General features: G+C 51.7%; 1 protein-coding gene across 1 annotated transcript; it reads right to left on the reverse strand.

The window, feature by feature from the left end:
- Window positions 1-1,400: 1,400 nt before the first annotated feature.
- MAP1LC3A (microtubule associated protein 1 light chain 3 alpha) lies at window positions 1,401-19,307 on the reverse strand. Its single transcript, XM_039563499.1, has 4 exons — window positions 19,187-19,307; window positions 9,147-9,202; window positions 2,914-3,020; window positions 1,401-2,383 (listed from the first exon to the last, which is right to left on the reverse strand). Exons 1-4 carry the CDS (start codon window positions 19,224-19,226, stop codon window positions 2,221-2,223), a joined length of 366 nt encoding a protein of 121 aa, XP_039419433.1. The 5' UTR covers window positions 19,227-19,307; the 3' UTR covers window positions 1,401-2,220.
- Window positions 19,308-24,366: the final 5,059 nt, after the last annotated feature.

A 24,366-nucleotide genomic window follows, 5' to 3' on the forward strand; every position in this document is an offset into this window, starting at 1 on the left:
GAGTGGAGGAACAGAGAACAGCAAAGAACTGTCTAAAAAAGAGTAAGAGAGATGCTGGAAGTGATCAAACCTTGAAGATAATATCACATGGGAAGCACAAAGTGCAGCCCGGTGAAGGACTTGGGGATGCTGGTGGATGAGAAGATGGACATGTCCTGGCCTTGTGTCCTGGGCTGATCCCCCAGCGTGGGCAGCAGGAGAGGGGGGAATTCTGCCCCTCTGCCCCACTCAGGGGAGACCCCACCTGCAGAGCTGCCTCCAGCCCTGGGGTCCCAGCACAGGACAGACGTGGAGCTGTTGGAGCACATCTGCTATTCCTTTACCACCTCCCACAGGGAGCAGCCTCAGCTGGGCTGACCTGCGGCCACTGATGCACAGCCCCATCACCTGCAGCACCCATCCCACAGGGAGGTGGATGGAAGAGGACCTTCCCTCAGGGACTGGAGTTTAAATAGCATGAGGCTGGTGCAAGGGGCAACATTCATGGCTGCTCCAGCTGCCAGGTCCAGCAGGGCAGCTGTTCTCACCTACACTCTGCTGGGAGCCGTGCTCCAGCTGGCTTCCAACATTTTCCTGCAGCGCTCTGTTGGATCTGTCCCTCACACCAGCTCCTTTCCTGGACAGAGGATTCCCTGCAGGTGTAGGACATAAACAGTCAGCTGCCACTCAGGCAAGCCCTGAGTTTTTTCAGTGCCTAAACCCTTCTCTGCTGGGCGATGCAAAGGAAGTAAGAGTGAGCCAAGAAGCAGGGAGACACTGACCAGCCAAATGACCATCAGGCCCTGCCTTTGGGGGCAGAACAAGTCTGACACAGTGCCCAGGATGAGCCACGATTTCCTGCACTGCTCAAAGCTTCCCTTAAAAGCAAATGCCTCCACCTCAAGTTTTTGTTCCCATATGAGGAAGCTTAGTCAAAGGACAAGAGACTCTACACAGGTCGGGCAAGGACAACCATGTTTCCTGTGTCACTATCTAGTGCTCTGTTCTCTAAACCAATCTTTCCCCTTTGTCCCAGCCCCTCAATCCCAACCAGCTGCTTTTCCACAACTTGGACTAACCAGCTCAGAAGCCTGGGCAGGCACACACACACCAGTGAACATGGGGAACACACATCACACTTGATACAGCAGAGACATTAACACAGACAAATGAGATGGGAACAGAACATTCCTACAAGACACAACTTGAATTTATGTTTATTTTATATATATATTTATATATATATATATATATATACCTTTGTATAGATTAAACTGGGGGGGATTTTATCATATACATTTTTTTGGTATAATACATGAGAAACAGGGACAGGAACATAGCAAATATAAATCAGTACATTCCTTCAGTGAACTCCTTGACACACTGAGACTGAAAAATTGCATGCAATGGGGAGACAGAGAGAAGGGAAATCAATTTTATTAGGAAAAAAAAAGAAACAAGATAACCTAGGTACAACTGTCAACAGAGGAGCAGCACTATAGATAGCAAACCTGTATAAATTAAAAGAAAATTCCACTCTGACATCTACTATGCTTTAAAGTGCAACGAAGCCTGATTTATTTACCTACAGAATACAGGAAACTTTCCCCCCCTCTCCCCATTCCAATCTATCCCTAAAAAAAAGAAAACAAACAAACCCAAACAAACAAACCAATAAAATAAATCTAAAGGATATACATTATCCACAGTCCTACAGAGACGCCTACATCTACTCAGTAGCACCAAGAATCTGATATGGGTGTAATTAAAATCAATTAAAACTCGGGAGCAATGGTAACATCTGTTTGCTGCTTCTGCAGACCTCCTGCCCTTTATGAGTGCCCAGGGGAGAGGCAGCTCTCCCTGTGCTGGGGTGATGGTGGCCCAGCAGGTCTGGCAGCAGCACAGCACACACAGCACAGCGAGAGCAACGCAGGGACACGGGGACAGGGGGCTGAGGCCCTGCGCGGGGGCTGCACGGCTGGGTGGGGGTGTCACACACCTGGGCGGGCGCCTGGGGGAGCGGGACTGACCTACACAGAGGGAAAGGGTTGTGTGAGTCCAACGCGCGCCACGAGCCTCTTTGGTGACAGGGTGATGGGAAGGGGAGGGAGGGAGGGAGGAAGAGGAAGGGCGTCAGCACAGCCCCCCTCTTGTGAGCCTCTGGCTGTGTTGTCTTCTGAGGCCAGGGGCCTCTGTGCCACAGTTCATCTGTCTCCACGTGCCACCTCTCAGCAGCCCTCAGAAGCCAAAGGTCTCCTGGGAAGCATAGACCATGTAGAGGAAGCCATCCTCATCCTTCTCCTGCTCGTAGATCTCCGAGATCGGAGTAGACACGCTGACCATGCTGTGCTGGTTCACCAGCAGGAAGAACGCCTGGGTGGGATTCAGCTGCAAGCGGCGCCTGTGGGGGCAAGGGCAGGAGAGGCAGGGTCAGCCCACCTGGGGTGGGTGCCCTGAAAGCCAGTTCCACCTCCCCAGCAATGCTATTCCCTTGGGGCCAGGCCTGCACAGCCAGGACCTCCTCCCACAGCTCAGGACATGGTATCCGTGAGTCCAGCTGAGCTGCTTGAGGCTCCAAGGCCTCCTGAGTCAGGAGGGCAAAGCCCCCTTCTCCAAGTGCTGCTGGCAAGGGGAAAGCAGGGGGGCCTCTTCCCTCTGAGCTGAAGACTAAAAAGAGGGGACAGGACCCCTTCATTGCTCATGAGTGTCCCTTTGAGGGAGAGACCCCAGACCTTCACAAGGTGCTAAGAATCTGCCCTCCCTTGGCCCCCCACAACAGTCTGTACCATACACAAGGATGCTATGGCTGCCACATCCCCATCCCTGCCCTCAGCAGCTGCCTCTGCCTCACTCTCACCCCACCACCCTGCAGTGAGTGGCCTGTGGGTGAGGACAGGCTCACAACATGCCAGCTGAGGCCATCCCACTCACCGGATTATTTTGACCAATTCACTCATGTTGACGTGGTCTGGGACAAGGAACTTGGTCTTGTCCAGCACTGGCAGCTGTTTCTCCCCTTTGTAGCGTTCGATGATGACCTGGGGAGAAAGTCAAGGGTAGGATTAGTTGTGTTCATAGTGCCCCACAAGCTGGTCCCAAGGTCACATACAAATCCAACTAGCAATGGGTAGAAAAGCTGAGGTAAGGCCCCACCTTGTTTCACCCTCACAGGAAACAAAACAAACAAGGACATGAGCAGTGACTACCAGGCTGGCTGCAGGTGGCTCTTCATCAGTCACCTGTGCCCGAGCCAGGCAGTGAAGAGCGTCCAAAACAATGAACTAAAGCACCAAGTGCTCTGGCTGGCTGACAAACAATAGGCACCACTGGACTGATGTAGATTCTTGTCCTCTGGCATGCAGGAGATCTGAAGAGGAGTGAAGTATTTTAACATCACGTTCAGACTGACCAAACCCACGGGTTTTGCTGGCTTGAGCTACAGACTGAGCTCATGGTGCAGTTTCCTTCCCCTTTCCTTCCTGCTGCCATTCAGCATCCCTCTGCCTGCTCAGGAACAGCTGTGGATATTTCCAGGCAAGCGGCTTTTAGAAGTCCCAGCGAAGCCACTCAGGCATTCCTTCAGAAAGGGGGCGTTTGGATTGCACCAGTCCTGCTCCTTATGTTAACAGTCAGACACACTGACTCCAAGAAGGATCAGAAACCCAGGGCCACTCCTCCCATGTGCCAGCCCAGCTGTGCACTGAGCTTCCCAGGCACTCATGCATGGTGTCACCACGGGGACAGCCCAGCCGGTTCTCCTCTGCCAGACATCTTGCTTGGAAAAGCTCTTACCATCCCTACATTCTGAAATGGCTGAATGATGATTTCTGATCCATTTTCCTGGTATTAGAATTAACAATTTTCTTCTATGAAACTGTTTGCCAACAGCTGCAATTGCTGTTCTAAACCAGCCTGGAAAAGTACCTTTTGTATTCTGAGAAACAGGGTAGCAGGCAGTTAAAATAGGGAATATACTTTTAAGTAAAATGAAAATAAGTGAAGAATATACAGCTTAATATGTTCCCATTACAATGATGCTCTCTCACATCTTTCCAGCACCTTGTTTTCTCCACAGAGAGACTCTTGGATACTCATCAGCCCATCATCCTCTCCCACCTGAGATTAAACATTATTTTTCACTGTAAGGCAAGGAATTGCCATAATTTATTTTCCCAGGTCCTTTCCAAAAATACTCAAGAGACTGTAAAATGGCTTTTGGCAGCAGAGGGATGGAGCAGCGTGCAGAGAGGAGGATCCCCAGGAGATGGCTCTGTGGAGCCAGAAGGACCAGGGAACCTCTGGGAACACGGATTTCCCTTTCCTTTGATCCCTTGTTGACACATCAGCCTCTGGAAGCAGCAGCGATGGAACTTCAGCCAGCCTCCCCCAAAGGCAGATCAGACACCCTGGCTGGGACACTGCGGAGTCACCAGTGAGCTGGGAATGTCTCAGGAGCCCCTGAGGCCGTGGGGCTGATGTGACAGGGCTGCAGTTCCCGGAGGAGGGAGGGGTGTGAAGTGCCTTGCTGGGAGCTCTGCACCAAAACGGCCTCTGCAGAGCCCACCCTGGAAAAATCTCACCCAAGGGGAACCCAACGCCTGGGCAAGCAGCATGTGAACACCAGGTATTGTCCCTTCGGCCTCTTTTGCAAGATGAGGATCTGATTAAAGAACCGTTTTCTGCAACAGACTAAACTATGCATTGGGACATCCCCCACCAACCTGTTAATGGCCCTTCATCCCTCCAAGGAGGGCACAGGGAGGACAAGATGAGCAGAACCATCCTACTGCATTTAACTTGAGTCTTACATGGACAGGTGAGTTGTTAGGGACCGAGTCCGGAGAGCTGGCCAGATAAATGACACGTACACCGATACGATTAAGCATCGTTCTCCCTTTATTGTTCAACTATGCCAACTTACATCTACTTCTGCAAAGATTCACCCCTAGTCCCTCTAGACAGCCTCTAATCAGTGGGGGAGCCGACCAGTGGATACCTTGCCAAGGACTCTCAGGGCTGCCTGCAGCCAGGTGCTTTCCAGGCCTGCCTGCAGCCAGGGGCCTGTTCAGGGGCTTTTCCTCAGCAACCCTGGGTTGTCCAATCTTTCCAGGGGTATCATATGCCCCTGTTCCACAAGGAATCCCTCTACAGTGAGTATTTTGGCTGTGGGGAGAGGAATAGTCTTGAGGAGCTGAACACTCACAGCAGCCACATACAGGGATGCTGCTGTGGCCACTGGGAAACACACGGGCAACAGTGGGCTCTTCAGCTTTTTGGATTGCACGAAGGAGCAGCTACACAGCAGCTGTTTGTGCATCCACCTTTACCTGCAGAGAGGGCCCTGCACACCTGGGCAATGCCTCATTTCTCACAAGAGCAGGACCAGAGGCCTGTGTCTCTCAATACCAGCCAGTTCCATGCCCAAAAGAAAAACCTTTAGATTAATCCAAGAATGGGATGTGATGGCTGTCCTGGCTCTTAGAGCAGCAGCTGCCTTGTGCCCTGAGCAGACACAGAGCCTCTCATGTAGAACAAGTCCAAGAGTTTCTGTTCCCAGAACACGAGCTGCTATTTGGGTAACCCAGCTATGAGAACAGGTGGCCAATGGACAAAACGTTCTTGTCTAGCTCTGGAGGGAAAAGCATGATCAAATGCTAAAGTTACATCCCTGTGGCCACAGGGTGGGTGTACACAGCCACCTCCCATCCCATATCCTCTTCCAAGCTGCTGCCTTGAGCCAGGGGGTTCCTCAGCATGGGACACCTGCTCTTGCAGAGGGAACCCACCACAGATCTCTGCAGAAATCACATGAGTAGGCACAGGTGGGGAGGGGAAATGCTTAGGGCAGAACCTGGAGTCCTGGTCCCGCTGCAAGGGGGGCTTGGACAGTGTTTATAAACACAACCTTTGTTCTGGGGCCAGTCTGGAGAGGTGGAAAGGGAGTTTGGTAGGGAATATGGCTGGATGTGGCGGTCAACAGAGGCAAGGTCCAACCAGGAGTGAGGCTAAGAATGTATTCCCAGTAGGCACAGAGGCTCAAATGTGTATATGTAACACCTCCCTGACATCCATGGCCAGGAACAGAGACTGACACAGACACACACAGGACTCACATGAGCACAGTCTGCACCAGCCTCTGGCAGAGCAGGGTGCAGAACAGACACTGTAGCCCTCAGTCAAAAAGGTGTTGATCCCTGCTCTGGTGTTGATCCATCCAGAGTGGTGTCAGCCCTGGACACTGGATCTGTAACTCCCCAGAACAGCCCTCCCAGGAACCCAGAGAAGGTTCTTCCTTCCTCTGAGTCCACAATTTGGGTTTCCATCCACCCCTGTGCCATCATGTGGGATCTCCCACCTGCCATTGCCTCTCCATGCTCCTCTGTGGGTTCTCAGATGAACCCAACAGAGCCCTCTCTGCATGGCCCAAATGCCCCCTCAGCCCTCCCTACCAGCACAAGGGGTGGCCCTGCCTTCACCTCCCTCTAAGCCCATGGCTCACCATGCCTGCCTGAATTTAGCACTGCAGGGCTTTGGGAAATGGTTTGCTACTGTTGCTGCCCAGCACAAGCTGTTCCCCAGCAATTTCAGGCTCTCTCAGAGTTCAGTCATCTCCAGAAAGATTCCTGAGGCTGAGAGCAGGCAGGGGCAGTGCGGGGGGGCACAGACTCCCTGTCCTCTTACGGGACAGAAGATGATTTCTAAAACATCTATTGAGGCTGTGGATGGAGGTTCCAGTGAAAAGGCTGGAAGTTCTCTGCTTGTTCTGACTGCCCAAGGAGGCACCACCCTGCAAGGAGCAGCTGGAGGTTTCTTCCCAACAGAGGTGAGTGTGAGCAGCACCTACTGCCAACACAACCATCTCACCTTCTCAGCAAGAGCTGCATGTGCCTGTGGTCAGCACTTTCTACCAGGGAAGAGCAGGCTGCTCTGGGAAATGCAGAGACAGCAAAGGAGCCCCTGGCATGAGGTGGACAGGGAACCTGGCTCATGCCTATGTCCTTATTACATGTGCCAGTGTGGCATCCTGGGATGTGACTTCCCTTCAAACACAAGCAGAGAACTCCATGCCTCAGGCAGGGTTCAGGTTACCTCCTGTGTTGTCTCTGGTGAGCTCAGACAGCCATCATGGCCCTCTCTCCATGCAGACACACATGTACATGTGGCTCAGTCCCTTCCTCAGCCTTCCCTGCAAGCACACTCATGGAAACAGGAGACACATGCCCTTCCCTGGGCACACAGCCAGGCCATGCCCTCTGCAAATCCTCCTGGCCCCCTCTCAAAGTAAAAGGGACTCGCCCAAGGACTCTGGCTGGAAACTGGAGATGCAGGAGGGCAGCAGGTGCCGTGCAGCTTTGCCGTGGTTTCTGCCAGCAGTAAGGGTGCAACCTTGGATCTCCCTAACTCCCCTGGGCTGGGGGCTCAAACCCCTCTGCTAATTCCAAGCGCCTCTCCAGGGAAGCCAGTCCCTTGGAAAACACAGCTCCTGCCTTTCACAGATGACCAAGACCTTCCTACAGCCGATGAGCCTGCAGTGCTTGGACCTATGACAGGGCCCACACCACACTTCTCCTGCACAAGGCTCTGATCACTGCCCAGCACTGAAACCTGCAGGAGCTCTGCCCTGGGAGTGAGGAGAGACAGCACCAAAGTGGTGCTGAGGTCTAATCAGGACCATGCCTTTAGAGACACCAGTGACACAAAGACGGCTGGACCCCACAAGGCCTTCATGACCCTTCTCACCTCTTGATTATTTTTACCCTTCCAGCAAAACTTGCATTGTGGTGTTGACCCCAACACAAAGAGCACTACAGCCATGGGAGCTCCCCCACCATGTCTCAGTAATGCTGTAAAACTCTGCCTGTGGATACACAGCTCTGGCTCCTTCTGTCCTTTCCCCAAGCAACACACATCTATGTACAGGCACTTAATTTATGCACATGTGTGTGTTTCATGTACAACTGATTTCTAGCCTGGCCTTACTGCCAGAGCCTGAATGCACTGCAATTAGCTCTGCCACAGCTCTGGAGAAATGCAGAACCAGTCTAATGCCATTAAAGCCACGTTAAAAGCAGAGGTCAATCAATGTGTTGATGACCTGGAGTACTGGTACCCAGGGTGCTGTGAGGGGCAGGCCCTGCTCTGCTGAGCTGGCAACACGTGAACACCACAGTGGTGGGAGAAGAGAAAGTGAAAGAATTCTTCTGGCTAGAAGACATTGTGCTAAAACCAAAACAAGAGTGAGGCAGGAGTGGACTAAGATGGGCCAAGAGCAGTTTGAGACATTCAGTCTTGAAGGCCAAATACTGATAGTCTGCAATTTTAAGACAAGGTTGATGTTCATCCAACACTGAGAAGGAGCTGAACTAGGAATCCTGTCTTTTTGGTCACAGATGCTATGATATTGCAAATAGTAAATCAAGCAAGCCCCAAGTACATAATTTCATAGAATCATGGAATGGTTTGGGTTGGAAGGAACCTTAAAGGTGAGCAGGACCACCTTCAACTAGACCAGGCTGCTCCAAGCCTCATCCAGCCTGGTCTTGAATGCTTCCAGGGGTGGGATGTCCCTCTAAGTTCTCCATCTTCTCAGGAAGAGAAGCAAATACTTAGGCAGGAACTCAAAAGCACACTCACAGCCAAAGAGCAACTCAGCATATTAGGTGTAACATGGGCAGGAAGAACTGCAAGTTCATGGTGTCTCACCTGTGCCTGTCAACCACAGGTGCTGGGAAAGCACAGAACAGGTATGAATGATCCTAACAGAGCCTCTGCGCTTTCAGTGCAGCAAAGATCATGCCGCACGTATTTCTCTGGGCAGAGAGAAATCCTTACCAGGTTATCCACGAAAAATCAAGTAGCTAGTACAGCCAAAAAAGCCATTTCAGAGTTTTCTCCTGCTGCACTAGCTTGGAAATAGATTTGAGATCATATCAATCCCCTGCCTCTAGTGCAGCACGGAACTTTAGAGCCAGATTGTCCTTTGCATGGCAGAGAACGTGTCTGCTATTGAGCAGCTGGCACACACAAGGCACTGGAGGCTTATGGGGACCATCCTGTGTTGATTCCAGGGAGCAGAGTTTTGCAAGCTCCATGGAGGCCACCCAGGAGCACAGAGGGGTCCTGAGAACAAAGTCTAACACAGAAGAGCAAGAACAATCACTTACCGGGATTTTGTTTGGATGCTGCTCTCGGATCTGCTGAACTTCTTTACAACGATCCGCTGGAGAGAAAGAAGTAAAGACACGAAGTTAGAAACACCTGTGTGTGGTAGGGCAGGCAGAACTGAGGTACCCACCCTGCAAGCCACAGCCCTGATCCAGAGAGAGAGACATTTCCCAAGGAATGCACCTTCTGCTCACCAGGCCTTTTCTGATCATGGTCTGCCAGATGTCAGCTTCAGTGACCAACCTTTCATGGCTTCCTACTGTCCCAACCATCTCCCCCAGGCTGGAACACACCACTCTGCCTGGTAAAACCAGGCAGCACACACCTGGAAATCAGGAGAGTGAAAGGAGACCATAAAGATAACAAAACTAACCTAAATCCACCCTAAGCAAATGCAGCTCCTGGCCATGGGTGCAGGGCAGCAGCACAGCTTTGGGGGCTGAGCTCTGCAAGTTCAGGCTCTTTGTGTCTCCTGGATGTTCCCCCAAGGAGACAATTCTCCAGCTGGGGCTGGGTTTTAGCCATTTCCTTCTGCCTGTTGTGCACATCCAAGCACTATCTGGCACAGTGCCTGGTTCCACAAGAGATGCACCTTGCCAAGGAGGACTCCTTCCCTAGCACAGATCTACAGGATAGCTACAACACCTTTTGGCCTGACACAAAGTATTTCTAAGCCTGGATACAGGAAGAAAACCTTAAGCAAGGAGATGACCCACGTACAAAAAGACTTTTCTTGCAGTTGTTCTCACACTTTCTAACCCATTTTCCTCTAGAGTTTATGTTTACTGACACACACAACAGGCAGCACACAAAGCTTGTGCACTCCTCCAGTTTACAGGAGAATTCCCATACCCTTCACTGCTTTACCAGTCAGCTCTCCGCTTTCCACAACGCAAAGCAGCAGAAAGGAGAGGAAGAAGCAGTACCAGAGCCAGGTACAGCTCTGTGCATGCTCCTCCTGGGACACTACAGACCTGCACTCCTCCTGGAACTGCCATTACTCTGGGAAGTGCTTCACAGCCTACAATGGCCCATCTGAAATGCCCAGAAACTAAGTCAGGGGGTGAAGGTCAGTGACTAAGCGCTGCCTAGAAAAGTGAGACCTGAGTATTGCAGGATCTGTCACGGGATCATCCTGCCACACCCAGCATGGCACCAGCTCCAGCCCAACTCCCCTCACCAGCTTACACAGCCAGCCCCAGTTTCTCATGGCCCACTGGGATAACGGAAGGCAGGATAAGTGCATGTGTTTGAGTGTTTTCTCCCCACAAATGTTGAGAATTTCTCCTCTGAGCACTCAATAAAACCTTACAGTTTATATGTTGAATTTAGCTAGATATGACTTTGGGAAGAAACTGGAGTTTCTTTAAAGGCCACAAGACTACAAAATCACCACATCATAGAAGGTTTTGAGCACCATTTCTGCCTCCTCTAAGAGGAAAATATCACTCTGCTAGGAATTGTTAGACCTTTTATTTGGTAGGACTCCATCGGCGAGCAACACAGAGCAAGATTATGTGGATTTCATGAAAAATTCAGGCATATTTGTTTTGAGTTTTATGACTGAAGATGCAGCTCCTCTTGTTTCCTTTCTGCCCAATCCAGTGTTAAGGGATCCAGAGTCATCCTTGCGATACAGACAGTTTTCCCCTGAGATACCAATCAGCCAGGGAGTCACACAGACATCAGCACCACATGTGACACTGGTACAGAGACACCTCCCCGGGAATGCTGAAGGACACAGTGACAGCAGCACCCAGCCCACAGCACCCAGCTGAAGCAGAAGCACCTGCCCCCTCCCACAGAGCCCCGTTCCCATGTGTTCGCTGTGTCCAGGATGGAGCATCCAAAAGGCTGGAGATCCAGAGCTTGACTGGACAACACTTATCACCAAGGAAATTCCAGCAGCTTGACTGCACCAGCTCAGACTTCTCGGTGTTAACAGAGTCTGCAGAGCTGTGTCCTCATGTCTGGCCAGTCATCCTGGCTTCAGTGTCCACCCTAGCCTGCTTCTCTCTCCACACTATCAGATGGCCATGTGGATGAGCTTCTTAAACACCATGCACTGCCCTGCAGGGTCACAGGATTGTTTGCACAGGAAGCCCCAACAACACAGGTAACTGTGAGAAGGGTCTGAGAAAGAATTTGCTGAGGGCATGTTATCATGGCTAGTAAATGAAGATAATCTTGGAGCATCCAACTAGCCCAGGCTGCATGTGCCAAAGGGCAGCCACATGCCAGACACCCCTTCCTGCTCCCTGGAAGCATCACCAGCTACAGCACAAGGAGATGACACAAGGCGTCACCACCTCCATTTCCACAGAGGAAACAGAGGTGCCTCCTGCCCAGCACACTGAAAAAGGTGCCACACAGAGAGGAAGAGGGTCCGTCATCACTCCAGCTGCACATCAGTGCCTCAGGATCCCACACTCCTGGGACCACTGTCCTGTGTCTCCCAAGGGGAGCAGACAGGGTGCCCTGGACAGAGACCAGTGCTGTATTTTTCAGGTCTTGCTGACTCCATGCTCAGGTGCAATCAAGGGCATGAGACACCAGTGACAGAGCTCTCAGCTACCCTCAAGTCTGCTGGGCCACAGTGGAGGCTCCCCTGTCCCACCCTTTAAAACCTGCCACATGCACAAGACCTGCTCCCTCTGGCCAGCAGGACCCAGGGCATTTGCAGCCTTCCTGACCCCAGGGGACTCTGTGGCAGGGGGCTGATCTGCAGGTTACCACAGGTGCTGCTTTGCTCCAGGGCTGCTGGATCCCTCCAGCAGGTCCGTGTGATTGCAACTACAAACACCTCAAGCACTGCGCTTCTTCCTCTGCCCTGGAAACGCCCATTTCAGAAACTTCATTCAGGAAGGCAGTTAGGAGCAATCCCACCTAGGGTGCTCAGGTTCCTGAATATACAGGCAGAAGTTTCCAGGACACCTGAAGCTCTGCTAAAGAGCACACTCTGTCCCATCCTAGCCTTGGAGAGTCAAGGAAGCAGGCTTGGCAATCAGGAGAAGCTGCACCAATCCCTGGAAGATTTCCATGCACACAGGAGTTCAGGCACAAGAGATCTCCAGCAAGAGATAGTGATGGTCACCCACACCCTCTTCAGCCTGGGTGAGACTGAGAGGTTGAGCCTGTGACTCATGAAAGCATCAACATCACACAGCAGGAACAGTTATAAATACCAGCCTTAATTTAGTGTCTATATAGTCTAATGTAGGTCATAGGAATACAGAGAAAATGGTTAAAGGGCACTTCAGAGAAACCTGGCTGGAGGTGCCAGGCCAGCACCCGAGCCCCCACTCACACAGTGCTGAGGACAGGCAGGACCCCCCCGCTCCACTCCAGCAGTGTTTGCACACTCACATTTCATACACAACAGGCCTGATCTTACAAACTTTGCTCTCCTCCTGCAGCTCTCCCAAACTACAGCTGTGCTGAAGTTGAGACTTTCCCCTTTCCTGCAGCACCTGGCTACAGTTAATCCTTAGCCAATGTGCAGAGCGAACCAGAGCTGTTTGCAGAGCCCTGTCTCCTCCTCCTCTGGTCCCTCCTCGCTGCCAGGGGAGCAGAACACCACACCTGACTGCAGCAGCTCAGGGGCTTCATGCAAGAGGGGCTGGAGGGGCTCCAACCACCTGCTGTTCCAAGGAGCTGAGCAAAGAGTGATGACCTGCATCAGAGGGAAGAGCCCGATCCCTGCTCCAGCTGTGGGCACCACATCTCTACCATGAGGGAAGCCAGACTTCTCCCCAGTGCCAGGATGTCAGAGCTCAAGATGGCAGCAAGATAAAAACCACACAATTTTATTGGTTATTCCCAGGGAAACTTCTCTGCTAGGGCCTATTGAAAGATAGGAGTGTTTTTGTAGCATTGCATATGCCAGGAAATTGCCTATTTCTCCTCCAACTGCTGTTTCAACTGTTAAGTACCAACAGCAAAGCTTGCAAATTGCCCAAAACACCAGAATCTTGGCTGTTTTCTTGACTGAGGCCCTTCCCAAGCTGAGCTCCAAAAGATGCGAGCACACAGTGTATCCCATGGCAATGCAGGATGAGATCATTATGGCAGCTGAGGAGAACAGTGGAAAATTTTAAGCCACACTTTGCAAACATTAACCTTTTTTATCAGCAGTGCCCAGGAACCCTGGCCACGGGAGCCAGGTCCCTGCTGTGCTGGGCGCTGTGCAGACACGGGATGAAAGGACAGTCCTGGATGCAAAAGAGCTTCAGCAGACAAAAGATACAGATGGTGGGACAGAAGGAAAACACATGGCAAGTCCTCCAACAGCGTTGTTGCATAAGGGGCACCATTCTTCAGGAGACGCTAGACAGGCACTGCTCAGGCACTGGTGCTGCCCCAGGGCAGCAGATGGGACTACAGGGAGAGGCTCTGCTGCCTATGACCAGCAGGAATGCTGGTAGGAAAACACCAGTAAGAACAAATACCACCTGGAAACGTCATTGGTGTGCTACCAGATAAACAGCTCCTGAGCTGAGCAAGGGCTGTGTGTGGAGACCAAAGCAGAGACCAGAAGTGCAGCCATGAGCTACTGCCTCTCCCTGCATCCCACAGCTCTGGGGGACAGACATCTCTGGCAGCTCCAGCAGGCTGCTGGCCCTGTGGCTTCTCTCTGCCATCCACACAACACCCTGCCAGCCAGCATGGGGAGGGATCTGCCTCAGATTTGAAGCAGATGCAAAAATGAACCTGTTTCTTCAAGAAGCTGCTGTGGTCAGTCCCAGGGCAGAGTGCTACTAGAGCATGGACTTCTCTCCAAGAGATTTTCTGCAAGGAGAGGAGGAATTGGATGGTTTGAAACCAGGATATGTGTGGGATGAGCTGGCAAGTGCTGAAGACACAGGCCAGTTATGCAGGTCATTCCAGACAAACATCAATGACTATTTCTGTAATATCACACCACCCTAAGGCCAGACACCTCTAACCACCAGGAAACACCCCCATGAATGTATCATGGCTCACCCAGCACCTGACTTGACCTGTCCTTGCCCAGTGCTTCTTCTCAGGCCAGTGGTGCTGTGGGAGGAGCGAGAGGAGACTCCCACATCCAGGAAGGAAGGAGGTCATGCCCAGGGCAGGTGTCCTCAGCACCAAGAAAGGGTGCTTGTTCCAGGCTATATAGGACAGCAGCACTGCAGAGACCTGACAGTGCTTCTGATCATCAGGTTAATTTCATTCGTCTGCAAAGCTGGGTGCTCCGGACAGGACAAGTGACTCAGGACCAAACCTACACTGCTTTGAACCTAAAGGCTTTGAACTGATAGAAAATGTGTCTCTGCATCATGAGCCTGAAGCTTCACTGTCCCTGGAAGGTACTACCAACATAAACATGGAGCAGTGGATGCTCTGTCTCCATGACTCTCCATCCCATCACTACAGCAGTGCATACCAGATGTGCAGTGTCTGGGAGGATTTCTGAATGCCAGGCTCCTGGGGCCCTGTGACTGCAGAAGGATCTGAGCAGTCTTATTCACTTGCAAAAGTCTCCAATCTTCCTGACTCCAGAATAGAGCTTGAAAAAGAATTTTAAAACAGAAAGAGGAAACACCTTCATTTTTCTTAGCAGTTTAAAAATGTAACAGGAATATGATTTTGAGCCTGGCTCCAGGAATGAGCATTTGCATCTGGCAAATCATGATAAGGGCTCAGCTCGTGATCAAGCAGAGCCACACAACTGTGAATTCTAAATTCATGTTAAGACACTTGTCCTCTGGTTGTACAGTACCACTGGAGTGACAGGACAAGGGGGAATGGCATTAAACTGACAGAGGGCAGGGTTAGATGGAATATTGGGAAGGAATTGTTCCCTGTGAGGGTGCTGAGGCCCTGGCACAGGGTGCCCAGAGAAGCTGTGGCTGCCCCTGGATCCCTGGAAGTGTCCAAGGCCAGGTTGGACGGGGCTTGGAGCAGCCTGGGACAGTGGAAGGTGTCCCTGCCCATGGCAGGGGGTGGAATGAGATGGGCTTTAAGGCACCTTCCAAACAAAACCATTCTGGGATTCCACGTCACCCCTGCCATGGGCCATGCAGGATGAGCACAGGACCTCCATCATCCAAAAAGCTTAAAGCTCACTGCACCCCCTGAGTACGAGGGGCAAACAGGCAACACCTGCGTCACATGAGGACGGCAAATGGAGCATTTACATCACAGTTCCAGATAAGGAACTGGTTTTTTGCTCAACATTTAATCAGTTTCACTATCCTTGGTAGGGGAACAGCAAGTTCCCTCTGTACAAGCCCTCAGGAGGCTGCTGTGCCAGGGTTTTCTGCTGTGTGACCTTCCACCTGGACAACCTTCCCATCCATAAGCCTCCAAGACAGCAGAAACACACTCAGATTTCTCAGAACTACTCAGGACACTTCAAATTGCTCAAAGAAAGACCTGGCACTCCTGGCAGGACTGTATTTTGGTGCAGCCCACCGTGTACCTGCCTGCACCAAGAGCCTTTGCCCAGCACGAGTCACTGCTATTTGTGCAAACAGGCCTGGACATGCACAGATGCTTTGGGGACACGTGCCAGACACGAGAGTCTTGAATTCATTCCTGTATTTTTTCTCACATTCCTGCACTTTCTCTCACAGCCTCAAACCATCTTCTGAGGACAAAAGGCAGCAAACAACAGCATGACAGACCTGGTAGCATTTACACATTGCCAGTCAACCACAGAATGTCACAGGGGCAGGTGACGCACTGTGAGACCTCCCAAGTGACTCTCCTGACTGTGATCCCTGCTGGGACTGACCACAGAAGGAATATCAAAGCCAAAGGACATGACTTATCCATGGCTCATGGCTACTCGATGACAGAGGCAACAAGGGCCTACCAGCCTGACAGCCCCTGGATTCGCCAGTCTCCACCCTTCTGGCTCAAAGGAAGATCTGAAGTTTTTATAGTGAAAAAAAAATTAAGCAATGAACAAAACACACAGGTTTTATTATTCCTGGCTGTCACTCGGGACCTTGTGTTATATAAAAGAATAATAATAAAAAAATCAAAATTTGTGGTCTACATGTCAGGCTGGCATTTGTTCTGGCCTGTTCAGTTCTTCAACGCTGATAATTACCCCCATATCCAGTCAAGTCACAGAATGTCCTTGGTAATTAATCCAAGACACAGGCAGCTAAGCAGCAGCTTGGAGCAGCATCCTCCTCTCAAGGAATCCCAGCTCTCAAGGCACAACTGCCAGAGCACAGACACCCTGAGAACCAGTCAAGCACCAGCGAGGGCTCACAGACCAACTTCACATCAACACCCAGATGTTTTTCCAAGCTGCCAACAAGCAAAACTGTTGTGACAAGCACAGGATGGTGTGTGAAGCAGACAGTTCAGCCACTGCTGGTCTCTCAGTGGGTACAGGCATGGCTGAGCCACCTGGATGAGTCCCCAGGGACGGACACATTTGCCATTCCCCAGAGGCAACAGGGGATTCAGCTCCACACCCACTACTGCCTTTCCTCTGAAGAAGAGTGGCTTCCCACAACTAAAGGCAGATCTCCCAGAGGATGGAACCTGGGATGGGTACACTCTGTCCCACAGAAGCTAAGGTCAAGCCTCTATGTTTGTCAGCAAGCCAGGGGCTCCAGCTGAGCCACCGGACACACGCAGGTGTGTTCCTGCCTCCGTTTCGGCCAGACACTGGGGCACAGGACCGAGGTACTCTGGGTTATCCAGCTGGTCCAGGATCCAGGCCCGTGTCCATACCATGCTGGTTATGTGCTGCATTGAAAACACAGCTGACAGCTGCTGCCAGCCCAATCCAAAACCCTGCTTCAGGAGCAGGAGTGGGACAATGCTCCCAAGGACTCGTGTTCCTTTCGGGAAGTGCAACGGTGTCGTCAGGCTGCTGCATGCTCTCACTGCTGCCAGGACAGCCTGTTCCTCTGACACAGACAACAGCTTTGTTCTGGGAATTGTTTTGGACTCCTGCAACAGATCTGAACACGCCTCAGTGTCTGGGTTCAGCACATGGATGCAGAGGGTGCTGCCACATTTTATCCCCTGCACCCACATCAAGGACGTTCTGTTGCCAAGGACCAGCTCACAGAGCTCACCTTCCCACCAGGGATAGCACCTCAGATCATGGAAGGAGTCACTGCTCCATGCCCTCCACACACCTTGGATCAAACCCCTGGTGTTTCCCAGCCAGTCCCCTTCCCCAGTCCTCAACAAAGATGAAGAGAAATCAGGAAATTATGCTCAGGAGAGACCCAAGACCAATCAGATGAACAAGCCCAAGAAATTCACAGAAATATTTCAAAAATACAAGAAGGGGGAAAACAAGCATTGAGGAAAGCTGAATCTTCACTGAGGAGCAGCAGACCAAGACACAAGGCAGTGACTTGCCATGAAACTGGAGCCTGGGTGCCTTTTGTAAACAGCCATAGCCCTGACTCTGCCTTTTCGCTGCTTTTTTGGAACCATTCCATTTCTGTAAAGTTTTGAAGCCTTAAAAATTAAGCCATTCTGAGGGTACAGAATCACTGGTGATGTTTTCCACCAGCCCTCTCCAACTGCATTGTAAACAATCGCTTCCTGCTCCTGTTGTGTAATGATTCAAAGACAAAAACAAGTCGTATTTACTTTCTCCAACAGAGCAATTCCAGCCCTGACCCAAAGCAACTGTGGGGGCTGCCAGGCCTCCTCCTCCTCCTCCCCTCCTCCTGGCTCAGCTCTGCAGCCCAGTCAGCTGAGAGAGCAAAAGGGCAGAGGAAAGTACAGAGAAACAAGGAGCACTTGCAGTTGCCGGCACCGAACTCCCTCACCCCCTCTGTCCCTCCTGGGCTATTTTAATCCTGCTTTCTTTCAACTACTCTGAGCCTCAGATTTTGTTTTCCTTCTGGCTCACACAAAGTCTGAGCGATCCACAAAGGCAAACCAGACTCCTCTTGACCATAATAAGCTGATTCTCACGAGTTTAACAGTAGGCAGTTACTAAGGGGCCGATTTAGGACTTTACTGCTTTTAATACGTAGCTTAGGAGAACACAGCAGGGTCCCAGCAAGTATCCCAAGCTCCCAGGCTTCGGTTGGTTCTTGTTTGTGCGTGTTCCCTTGGCTCGGTCCTGTGGCAGGGGAGGGCTGGGTAAGCATTCAAGGCTGGAAGGGTTGTGCCAATAAAATACCAAATATTTACAGTTTCCAAGAGAGCAGCAAGGGGCTGGATCAGCAGTTTTCAGCAGGCAAAAGCTCCAATTTTAAAACTCACATAGGAAACACGCCCTCACCTGCGTTTGGACAGTCTCTGGCCCAATATGAGGCTTTTAATGGCAGGAAAACATCGATTTCAGCATTATACAGCCAGTAAAGCTCAACTGATACCCCTTCTCCAGGGATTTAACCTGCCAGAAACACACACCTCTCCCTGCGCCAGCGGGCAAAGGGCAAGAGAAACAGCAGTTGATGTTTCCTCTGATTCCACAATAGGGTCTAGAGATAAAACCTGGGACTCTCTACAGTCACCTCCTCACCTTTTGAGCCTCCCCACCGTGCACCATTGACAAATGGGTGGGGAAGATGTGAGCATTAACTCCTCTGGGTCTCCACAACCATCACAGAGGAACAACAACCGCCCTAACGCTGACGAGATGGGGAGCGGGGAAGGCGATTTTTGGGGAGCTCTTTGTGCTCTGACAGTCAAGAGTGAAACCCGGCCACCACCCTCGTCCTGGGCATTCCAGGGCTCCTTGCGGCCGCCACCGCGCCCCAGTGACCCCGATGCCCTGGAGAAGCGGCGACACAGCGAGGATGGCCCGGGGACCTCGCTGCGCTCCGGCCGGGCGCGGTGCTGCCCCCCCGGTGCGGGGCCGGCCGGGATGACATCACCGCGTGGCGGCTGCGGCACCGCCGCCCCCGGCCCGGCGCGGGCCCCGCTGCTCCCGCGGCCGCGCCCGGCGGGGACCCGCGGCGGCCGAGCCCCGGCCCGGGCGGGGCCGCCCCGCAGGGCAGCACGGCGGGGGCGGCGCGGGGCAGATCCCCCCGTCCCTCCCTCCCTCTCTCCCTCCCGGCCGGTCCCGGCTCACCGAAGGTGCGGCGCTGCTTGAAGGGCCGGTCCGAGGGCATCGCGGCGGGACCGGGACGGCACCGGGACCGGGCGGCTCCGTCTGCGCTGGGGCTGCGGCGGAGCGGCGGTGACGTCACCCGGACACGCCCTTCGGGGGCGGGGCTCGGCCCGCCCGGGGCCCCTCCCACCCCCGCGACCCCGGAGCTCGCCCTCGGTGGGCCCGCGGTGACCCGGGTGCCGTCAAAACCATCGACCCGCACACGGGCTGGAAGGGGCCGTGCAGCCCAGCCCGTGCCACCCCCTGCCATGGGCAGGGACACCTTCCACTGTCCCAGGCTGCTCCAAGCCCCGTCCAGCCTGGTCTTGAACACTGCCAGGGATCCAGGGGCAGCCACAGCTTCTCTGGGCACCCTGTGCCAGGGCCTCAGCACCCCCACAGGGAACAATTTCTTCCCCATGTCCAATCGAAATCTCACCTTTTCTAGTCTAAAACCATTCCCTCTTGTCCTATTACTATCTGCCCCTCTGTTTTTTATAAGGCCCAAAATGAGAGAGAGCAGCTGGTGACATGAGGATGGCTGTGCCCGGTCAGTAGGAACACCATGGCAGAGCATCCCATTTCCCGATGGGACATAATGGTTTATTCAGAGATGACCCCAAACAAGCACTTTTTCCAGTCCTGTTAGAGCAGAGCACCTGAAGGCCTCACTTAAGGCAGCAGAAGTACATCTGGGCTGGGATTTCCAGAGGTGCTCAAGGGACAGAGGTGTCCATGATTCCGGCCTGCTGTGGCATCTTCTGGACATCTCAGATCAAACATCTTTCAAGTGTCTGCCAGCTTCGGGCAGCAAACGTGGCTATTGTGAGGAGGGTGGAGGAGAAGGAAGGACTCTGTGGGGATGAAGCCACACCAGCTCAGACCACAGATTCCAGCCAACAAACCTGGACATAAACTATCCTCACACAGATACTCAAGCATTTGCAATTCCCATGTCTACCCCAATCATCTCCTCGCTAACGAGCCTGTTGTTTTCCCTGCTGCATTCACAGCCACGGCTATGCTGAATATTTTAAAGCCCGCAGCACGACTACAAATAGGGCAGCTATTTCTGGAGCTGGTAAATGAACCAAAAACAACTGCAAACAGAGCATCAGTGTTTCACCAGGTTTAATAAATATCCCTCCTCACTGCATGCCACGACAGGAGCTGTATCATGTTGGAGCAATGTCTCATTGTTACAGTGAATTGGCACAAAACAGGAGTGAACACAAAATGTTAGAGGATTAAGTATAACCTTGGTAAAAAAAAGAAAATAAATGAAATATGCATCTATGAAGGAACTACTCCGATGATTGTGTCACCAATTAAAAGAAAAATATGTTTAACAAGAATTGAAGAAATTCTTGTTTCCTTGTTGAGTTTACCCAAGAAAGAAAACACTTTCATGGCCAATATAATGGATTTTCCTTGACCAAGCAGTAGTTAAACAAGCACATACTGGTAAGGAAGTATAAACTCTTCAGATTCACTTTCATAATTAAGATACAAGTAGAGACATTAATCTCTGATAGAGGTCCTGTTAATCAGAGAATACCTAAGGGAAAGCAGGAATGTTGAATCAGACATGACAAGTGATGAACCTTACAGACTTCATCCTCAGGCAAAGGGGTTTATTATTGTTGCTATGAAGTGTGAACCTCTTTTTGATGAGAGGAATGTGGAAGTCTTTCCAATTTAGTGATGTGGCCCCTGTTTTTATCCATGCAGACCTCATTGCAGGACTGGGGCCATAATTCCACAGAATATTAATCAGACATGTGGAGAGAGAGAAAAGACCCCACTTCATAGGAGCTCTGGGCCTTCTCTGCATGTTAATGTACTTACAGAAATGGGATATGGATCAAAGAAGTTTTACTTCTAATACAGCAGAGCATGATTTATACAGTTCTTCCTTCAGCCCTCAGCTTCTCGAACAATCCCGCACACATTAATGCCTCTCTTGCCTGGTCTCACTCATGTCATTGGCAAAACTCCTTAGTTAAGGAGGTGCATTTCAGATCCAACCCCCCCTGGATCAGTCAAAGATTTAAGGCACCAGTGAGCTCCTAACATGACCTGGAATCAGCAACGAGCTTCCCGCATGCCATCAGTCCTCAGGGTACCACCACTGACAATGAGCAGCACTCTGGGATCTTGTGACACCACCCAGGGAGGGAAATCTCCCTGAAGGCGATCCTGTAGTGCTGGTAAAGGAAGTGTATTTTTGTTAACAGACCTGCGTTGATGCTCAGGCTCCTGCTGGCCAGGGCAGTGTCCGAGCTCCTGCCCCTGCACCCCCTGGCTGCTTCTGCTTCTCCTGCAGCTGGTGAGTCCCAGGGAGCTGCTGTAGCTCTGCTCACTTCAGCCCAGCCTCTCTTGGTGAGAGATCTTTGCCTTTGTGCCCTAGAGAAGTAGCTAAGACAAGATCAAACATAAATCTCGGACTGGTTTGGGTTGGAAGGGACCTTAAAACTCATCCGCATCCACTCCCTGCCATGGGCAGGGACACCTTCCACTATTCCAGGTTCCTCCAAGCCCTATGCAACCTGGCCTCAGACACTTCCAGGGATGGGGCAGCCACAGCTCCTCCGTGTCCTCTATGTGAGGGACACTGTCATCAGCCACCTTAGGCAGGGGAAGAGTTACTTGGGAGGGCACTGGAGCCAACACAAGATCCACAGGTGTCTACAAGCTCAGCTTCTACAGTGTCACCTCCAGTCCTCTGCCAGAGCCTTATCTCGGCACAGAGGCAGCACAAGAGAACACATCCTTGGGCCTAAGTGCTGCTGTTCCCAGCCCAGGGCCATCCCCCAAACTGCCTTTCTTTACCTTAATCCATCAGGGTTTGTTTTCCCAGCAGCAGATGCTTCCTCAGCCTTCAGTGAGGGATCCACCAAAACCAAAACAGACTTTTCCAAGACAGCAAACCAGCCCCAGCACAGAGCAGCTCCAAGGTGCAGGTGGCACAGCCTGTTCAGGCCTCCTGTGATCCTGTCTATGAAAAAGGATGGGAACCATAATGCTCATTTTTCTGCTTTTCCTCAGTTTGGCAGTAGTTTTACCATACAAATGATCAGGCCCAGACTCACAAAGCACAGGACCAGAAACTGAGCTCCATCCATCATTTTTTGACCCTGTTTATGATAACTTAGGGAAAGTGAAACCCTCCCGTAACTTATATCCAGGGAAATTACTGCCAGCTCTGTGACCCTCTCATGCTCCTGATCCAAATAAAACAGTCATGTTCCATAGTAACTAAATGGAAATTTGTTGCAGTGGGGATCCTGCAACATGCATATATCAAACCAGGAGTCCCGTGGAAAGGAAATATATACGGACAGACAGATTCTTGATAGCTGTTTCAGAGAGATGTTTATTTCTCCAGCCGCATGGCCGGAGCTCTGCCCAGGAACTGTTCCAGTCACGGGACCAGGGCTCCTTCTGCCCGCGCAGGGGAACACAAACCAACCAATGGGAACGAGGCTGAGCAGGGGCAGGGAAACCCCGTGTCTGTCCCCTCAGGGCCCCTCTCCCAGGGCTCCATGGCAGGGGAGGGACCCCAACACCTCACCCGTTTTATTTTAATAAAAGGAGAATGAAAACAACTGGATAAACATAACAAGAACAGTTTCAAAACAAAACAAGCCACCCTCCTGAGTCTTTAAATGTCCAATCAGATTCTGTGGAACATCTTAGGGCTGACAGAAGGGGGACAGAACTCTCTGAGCATGCTTTGTGGGGAAACTGAGGCAGGAGAGGGTTTAACTTCTTCCCTCCCCCTTTTCATCCCCCACTCGGCATTGGAAAGGGATTTTTGGGGAAACAATTGGCAAAAGCATGGTTTTGTGAAGGAAACCATGGATGAAAAAACGGATTGGGAATACACTGGGGGTAATAGGACATGGGGTAAAAGGGAAAGGTGGGATTAGGAAAGGGAGACTGTAGGGGGGGCTTATAATGGAGATATTGTCTAACATGACTACGATTTTTTGCATATATACTGCCTTTTACAGGAACACCATCAGGCCCAGTGACCTGTGATGCTTGTAACCCTTTTCTACCTCGTATAATTTTGAATTCCACTACCTCTCCATCTCCCAAGCTTGGGATGCATTTTTCAGGGTTATTCTTTTTAATAGCAGTTCTATGCACGAATATGTCTTGCTGGTTGTCACACCTTGTTATAAAACCATAGTTTTGCTTAACATTATACCATTTTACTATCCCTAAGATCTTAGCTACTATGATCTTTTCCTTTTTCCGAGTGGCTGCTGTTTTCTGTCTCGCTGCGTCTTTGCTCTCTCTTTCGGTCGCTCCCGTGTTGGAATTGTCGGGGCTGCTGGTGCCTGCGTGCTCTTCCCGGGGTCGCTTTCGGGGCTGCACGGGCCGGGCCGGGCCGCGCCGCTCAGTTCTCCATGCGTCGCCTCCTCTGGTCGCAGCTTCGCTGCCGCTGCCAGGCGCTGTACCCACGTCTTGGCCGGGCCCCCAAGCGACGACTCCCCCACGCCCTGCTCCAGCGCGCCTTTCGGCTGGGCGCGGCTCCATTCCACCGCCACCTCCACCAGCTGCTGCCCGCGCGCCGCCCCTCTCGGTCGGGCGTTCACGGGGCTCGCTCCACCACGCGCTGCGCGGGGCCGGGTGGGCACCGCCGGGTCCCGCCACTCCTGCCACGCCTCGCTCCACCACCGACACTGCGGCTCGCGTGGCTCCGCCCGCGCGCGGGAACTGCCTCGCTGCTGCTCGCAGAGCACTCGGTGCACGTGGCCTGGGCCGCACGGTCCCTGCACCAGGCTTCCCTTTGCCAGGACACAGCTGACATTGCTCAACAGTCTCAGTAACTAAATAATATTCACAAAAATATTCTTCCATCGGCATATATTTTGACTCCAGTATTAACTGTGTCCAAACGGTTTTCCAAAAGCCCTTGGTAAGAATTAAATCCCAAGAAACATAGAAAAAGTTCTTAAACAACCATGCCAGGAAGTGTTTCAGTTCTTTTTGAGCTTGAATCAAGCTAAAATTTACAAATTGTTGTTCAAGAATCATTTCAAGTTTAAGATAAATGTCCATATGCGGCTCTGAGAGCCAAGAGTGTTCCCACGGTTCCTCCATAGTTTAGATATGGAATAGCAAAGCAAAACCAAGAAGAGGAATCCAAA

This window comes from Corvus cornix, chromosome 20 (genome assembly GCF_000738735.6).
Source record: "Corvus cornix cornix isolate S_Up_H32 chromosome 20, ASM73873v5, whole genome shotgun sequence".
In the NCBI taxonomy this organism is placed as follows: Eukaryota; Metazoa; Chordata; class Aves; order Passeriformes; family Corvidae; genus Corvus; species Corvus cornix.

Excerpts from the sequence above, each read along its gene's own strand:
- MAP1LC3A (XM_039563499.1), bottom strand. The coding sequence starts at position 19,226 with ATGCCCTCGGACCGGCCCTTCAAGCAGCGCCGCACCTTCG. Across the intron at positions 9,203-19,186 it reads CAAGCAGCGCCGCACCTTCG|CGGATCGTTGTAAAGAAGTT; the intron begins GTGAGCCGGGAC and ends CTTTCTCTCCAG. Across the intron at positions 2,384-2,913 it reads GAATTGGTCAAAATAATCCG|GCGCCGCTTGCAGCTGAATC; the intron begins GTGAGTGGGATG and ends TTGCCCCCACAG.